General features: G+C 34.0%; 1 protein-coding gene across 1 annotated transcript; it reads left to right on the plus strand.

Annotated features, from left to right (window-relative positions):
* Positions 1-3164: 3164 nt before the first annotated feature.
* Positions 3165-6491, plus strand: LOC111888522 (probable lactoylglutathione lyase, chloroplastic). Its single transcript, XM_023884684.3, has 9 exons — positions 3165-3302; positions 3811-4007; positions 4083-4207; positions 4935-4999; positions 5103-5315; positions 5399-5446; positions 5552-5659; positions 6091-6231; positions 6320-6491. Exons 1-9 carry the CDS (start codon positions 3165-3167, stop codon positions 6359-6361), a joined length of 1077 nt encoding a protein of 358 aa, XP_023740452.3. The 3' UTR covers positions 6362-6491.
* Positions 6492-6698: the final 207 nt, after the last annotated feature.

A 6698-nucleotide genomic window follows, 5' to 3' on the forward strand; every position in this document is an offset into this window, starting at 1 on the left:
TTATAGTTATAGACTTAGATACCTAATCCAATAGCTACACAATTGGAACCCCAGGGATCCGCTCTTAATTACTGCCTCTGTATGCTAAAAGCAAATCCATTGTATTTACATAGATAATGGCAGTAGCACCGACATCCTCTACTAGCACTGCTTCCGACAGTTGTCGAGTTCCTGGAAGGAGGACTTGAAACCTCCGACAGACAACCCATTGGTCAACTTTACAGGACACATTCTATGGCCATTGGGCACCATACATATCCCCCTCACATTGGTTAGCCATAAAGGGAGGGAGAGCATCACACAAACAATCGAGTTCTTAGTAATACACTTCCCAACGAAACAAAACATAGTGCTCGGGTGACCGATGCTTTTCCAGTTGCATGCCATACCGTTAACCATCCACGATACTGTTAAGTTCAACACGCATACAATATCACCTTCAAAGTTTCTATAATGACTTTATACTCCTAATAAATCCTAAAGAACGTGGCTTTATGGACATACATGTCCACTGCATGTCCTATCCATTTTAGATCAAAAGCTAGGGTTTAATGACCAAAACTCCATGCATGAAACCAAAACTCATTCATAATTCATATTGAAAACACCAGTTATTCTATTTGACCTGGAAATTCATAAAGTTGCAAATTTTATGAGGTCCCGCCACTCAAATCCATCAAGACATGAAGAAAAGGGACAAAATCAAGAGTTCTAGTAACATGGCAAGGAAAAGCTTGGTTCTTGGACACTCACCAAGGTCTAGGAGATGTGTTAGCTGAAGAAAAAGATGTTTTCCAAGTAACTACTATACCAAGGGCTTCCTTCTCCTACAAAAATCACCAAAAGCACCAAGCATGAGCTCACAACTTCAATGGAGGCTAGAGTTAGTATTTCTAAATTCGAGAGGGAGATGGAGAGTTTGAATGATCATGAACCCCTAGCCTTAATGTTCTTTATATTGGGCCCAAAGCCCAAAATTAGGTTTTTTCACTAAAAACTCATGCCACACTATGGCACCTAAGGCCACGCTGTGGCGAGCCATTAAAATCCCGCGGACCAAAACATTCTGCCACGCCGTGTTGATACTCCATCATGTCGTGGCCACCCAATTTAATGTTAATACATAGAAAAATTTTGATTCATACCTAGAACGGATGTTACAATCGTCAACATACAATGACATAGGCAAACATAATCTTGTATCAAACATGTCTGTGTAATTATCAAATACAATGCTACTCTATCCAGAATATAACTCATACTTCAAATCCTAAATAATATTTATCAGGTGTGTGGATGGATGTTGTCTCGAATCCCCAAGCCTTCATTGAACAAGAAAACGTAGAGAGACTCTCTACCCAATGCTTGACCCGATTCGTACCACATATTGATGTGTTATAAAACAAGGCTTTAAAATTTATACCCTAACTATTCAACTCAGCTAAAACATAATCGACAGTATACTTAGTCATGAAGTAGTAAAGTAGAGTAAGTAAGAGTTTATCACAGGGAATGGTATTCTAATTAAGAAAATAATGCTAAAAGTTAACCTAAAGAAACAAACTTTAATGGGGTTTTTATTTGATTTTTAAAGTTCAGAAAAACTTAATTTAAGGAATCACTAAAACAAAACTTTAAACAAAGGTAACAACTAGAAACGAGATTAAATCAAGATTTAAAAGATACTTGGGTTTAGCTTCGAATCCCCATTTTCCTATGGTTAATTTCAAGACAATGGATTAATTTTGTTGGTTGCCGAATTAGAGATTACTAGTTATCTTGGTCCGATTATATAGCATATACCAATTTATGAACTTTAACTAAAATGATCATGCAAATTAAGAAGATCTGATTGATCTTAAGATATATTTGGACTATGAATCACTAGATCTAAGAAGCATCTATATATGATCAAGATAAACAATCAAGCACATTTTATGATGTAATAATGCCCTCTAACAGAGTTAAAACAACTAACTTTACCACTTATACTAGAATTTGTTTAATCACTAGCTCTATAAATTTAATGATCGTAAACAACTAGGTAATATGTGAAGAAGGGTAATATGTGAACAACTAAATATTTTATATTTAGTTAAAACAACTTCATTTTTGGAAAACATACAAATATTTCATATTTTTACCCTAAATATGCTTTCCAAATGTGACATGAAGCTCTTAAGTTTTTCAAATTTTATGGATTTTGTCTTAAAACTAGGGGTGACAACTCTCGACCAAACCTGTAACCCGACACTGACCCAACCCGAAAATAGACGAGTTTGGGTTGAAATTTTTGACCCGCCAACCCACCAACCCGTTTATTTCATGGGTTGGGTTGAGTTATCTGTTTGGGTTCGCGGGTCAACCTGTCAACCCGTATATATATATATATATATATATATATATATATATATATATATATATATATATATATATATATATATATATATATATATATATATATAATGATATATTTAATTATTAATAAAATTTGATTTCCATCCGTATTCGTAATATATTCCTTATCATTGTATTTCTTCCGTATTCGTATGTGACTAATCTGCATTTGGGTTCGTTAATCAGAAAAAGAAAAAATACATGTCGTTATTTCACGAGTCACGAACGAAAAACACATCCACTTTCTTTGAAAGCTTTCACTTTTTTATGTTAATTACTTTAATCATTTTATGAATTTATGTTGAAAAAATCTCATTTTTTAAAATGTGTTGTTTATTTATTAAACGAGTTATATGGGTTGGGTTTGACGCATTAACTTGTGAACCCGCGAACCCATATACTTAAATGGGTATATGGGTTGGGTTGGGTTGAGATTTCCAACCCAACAACCCGTCAACCCATATATCATATGGGTTGGGTTGAATTTTTGTTTTCTAACCCGTCAACCCGTGACCTGCCAATTCGAACTCAACCCAATTGCCAGGGCTACTTAAAACTAACAAAATTTACCAAAATTAAAAAGTTTTATGTCAATGGCCCTTTAATTTTATACCAATTTACCATACCGACTCCCTAAACCATCTCAGCCGGATCAAGAATATTCATAAACTCGGAACCAAACAGCCCCTCAAGAACAAAATACCCCTCAGATAGAGAGCAATCCAAATTCACAAATGCGTGTTTGTGTGTGTGATTGTTGAATGAAGATGGTCAGAGTTTTAGCAATGGCGTCCTCCACAATCCGTCCTTTCTCATCAATGGCATCATCTCCATTCGCTGCAACTTTTTCCGCCTTCAATTCGTCTCGAAGGTTTAATTCGTTCGATTTCACTAGAGGTATGAATGCGTTTTATTGGATTCGAGATTCTGTGGATTCGAGATTCTGATGCGTGACCCGCTAACCCATCAATGGCATATCCTTCCATTCTATTGGATTCGAGATTCTGATGCGTATTTTTGTCGTTTCTAAGATGCATTTATTGAGGCTGGGCTCCTCTTTTGAATTTTAGAATATATTATTCCTAGCTTTTTGCATTGTCGGGAGTTTGGGATCATGGAATTTAAGGTTCAGGCTTTGGAACTGAACTTCATTTATTTCACGTCGATTCTAGTTCCAAGATGGATTTTGACACCTGTAAAGAAATTTATACTTTTTGTTTATAATCAAATTCAACATGATGATCATACATTAATCGACTACTAATCAATATCAACATTCAAAAGCAATATAACACAAGCATAATCGAAAACTAATCATCCTCATAAATCATGATCATATCAAAATAACCTCATCAATCATCATCCTAGAAAACTAAATCTGTAGCTTTGTATGTTTATCCAGACGAAATGCAGTCAAAAACTTTCGATTATAATAAATCGTGTAAGTTAATAAGACGTGAAGGAAACGTAATCTCAACTATAACAGTCAGTAACATGTCCCAAGGAAGCACGATAAGTAGCAAAGAAAGTGCCTTGGAATGGGTCAAACGTGACAACAGAAGAATGCTCCATGTTGTTTATCATGTTGGTGATATTGATAGAACAATAAAGTAAGCTTTTTTAATTCCCATTTATGTTGATTGTTTTAGTGTCAATTCTGTAATTTAATCAAAATGTGGGGTCAGGTTCTATAGAGAGTGCCTGGGGATGAAACTGTTAAGGAAGCGAGATAACACCGAGGAGAGATATACAAATGCATTTCTTGGATATGGCCCAGAAGATTCGCACTTTGTCATTGAACTCACTTACAGTAAGACATCCTAAAAAACTTACTACATGACAAACTCACACCTTTTTGGGTGGAGCATTTTTATTTATTTATTTATTTATTTTTTTGTCATAGGGACAAAATATGCAATATTTGTTCAACTTTTTTAGATGGGTCCCACGCTTGTTCCACTTTTTTTTATTAGAACTAAACAAGCATTTTTTGTTTTATTGATAATAGTCTCGATTTGAGTAAATTACACGAATGGTCCCTATGGTTTGGGGTAATTTGCATGTTTGGTTCCTAACTTATTTTTTTTTTATCTCGGAAGGTCCCTACTATTTGTTTTTGTTACACGTTTGGTCCATATTTTTTATTTTTGTTACGCGCTTGGTCCCTTTCTTACTTAAAAAAACTATTATTTAAATAAGAAAAAATGGTGGGTAGGTAAGGTAAGGTAAGGGGTGGGGTTGGGGGAGTGTTTATTTAAATAAATTAAAAAATCAAGGGTAAAATAGTCTTTTTTAAATAAGCCAGGGACCAAACGCGTAACAAAAACAAACAGTAAGGACCTTCCGAATTAAAAAAATAATTTAGAGACCAAACACAAACACGCAAATTACCCTAAGCCATAGGGATCATTCGTGTAATTTACTCTCTCGATTTTAGTCTAATGCACGAGAAAGAGAGTAAAATCTAACTATCCTAATTTGTTATATGTCTTGTGTAACAAATGGGCCTAAGACTAATTATATGTTCAATTTGCAAGATTATGGAGTTGACAAATACGATATTGGATCTGGATTTGGACATTTTGGTATTGCAGTAGATGATGTGAGTTTGCAATTTTTTTCTATTTATTTGGAGTTGGGACTCCTTATTCCTTAATATTAAAGTTTGTTGTTGTTTTTTTTTTCGGGCTAATGTTGGTGCATAGCTTGGAAGGATTGTGGATCTCATAAAGGCAAGGGGTGGCACTGTGACTCGTGAACCGGGTCCAGTAAAAGGTGGAAAAACAAATATAGCATTTATTGATGATCCTGATGGTTATAAATTTGAACTTATAGAAAGAGGGCCCACACCCGAACCACTTTGTAGAGTTATGCTTCGTGTTGGAGATCTTGGTCGTTCTATTGCTTTCTATGAGAAGGTGTAAGGTTTGAAGTATTCTTTCATTGAAAATTGAAAATTTACATTTTTGTCCCTGTTAACTCTAGTTTTACGTTACTTTAGGCTTTTGGTATGGAGCTCGTACGCAAAAGAGATAGTCCTGAATATAAAGTAATCTGTTTTATTATATTCGAATCTTGAAGTTGAAGTTATAATTATTTATGTTTATAAAGTTTTTGATTATTATGTAATTTGAATTTTGACAATTTTTTGCAGTATACAATTGCAATGATGGGTTATGGACCCGAAAGTAAAAATTGTTTATTGGAGTTGACTTATAATTATGGAGTCTTGGAATACGATAAGGGCAATGCTTATGCGCAGGTCTTTTTCCAAAAGAATTTTTTTTTTTACATATGTTTAGGCTGCATTTGTTACATGTGACATGACATAACAAATCGTAAAATATCATATAATATGTCATGACTTAACACAAAAATAGCATGACAAGACAAACCATAATATAAGAGAGAAGGCTAGGAGTGAACAAACTTTGTAGGGTTATTTTTAATGATACGGATGAGGAGGACATTTTTTTTTTTTGTGTAAATAAGAGATCAAGAGCAAGTCCTTGCTCCATCTTTTTGGATGAGATAAACAAATGTTAGTTTTTATGTCATTGACATTAGTCCCCCGTCAAATGCAGTACCACCAGTTTAGTTGATTCTCTTATGTTATGTTATGTTATGTCATGTTGTGTCATGTCATGTTATGTTATGTTATGTCATGTCTAACTTATTTGTGGTTATTAACAGATAGCGATAGGGACAGATGATGTTTATAAATCTGCAGATGCAGTTAAAGTTTTTGGCGGGAAAATTACAAGAGAACCTGGACCTTTGCCTGATATCGACACCAAAATTACAGCATGTTTGGATCCTGATGGTTGGAAAACGGTAAAAAAAAATTATTGAATTTTAATGGTGTACACACTATATTTTAAGTAAATAAATTTGTTTGATAAATTGTTTTCAATTATTGCAGGTTCTTGTTGATAATATCGATTTTCTGAAAGAGCTACAATGATGCTTGAGTAACTTAAAAAAAAAAATCTACATGATATAGCGTCATATAAGGTCATAAAACAGGTCATCGAGGAGTTGCACATTTGAGTGTGTATCAACCTCAATTTTGTAGATGAGAAAACAGTCGTTGTTGCAGCAAGCATTATATTAAGTTATATTTTAAAAAACAATCTTGCATATATGTATTTATATATCTTATATGCATGAAAGTGTTTTTTGTAAAGCAAGTGTTTAGTATAAATGTTTTGTAAAACAGTTTTGTTGTAAAGCGTAAATAATCAACCAATTTTGTTGTAAGCTGACTCGAACGGAGCCCGAAAGTGTCATTATTCCAACTT

The sequence above is a fragment of the Lactuca sativa genome, chromosome 5 (assembly GCF_002870075.4).
Source record: "Lactuca sativa cultivar Salinas chromosome 5, Lsat_Salinas_v11, whole genome shotgun sequence".
In the NCBI taxonomy this organism is placed as follows: Eukaryota; Viridiplantae; Streptophyta; class Magnoliopsida; order Asterales; family Asteraceae; genus Lactuca; species Lactuca sativa.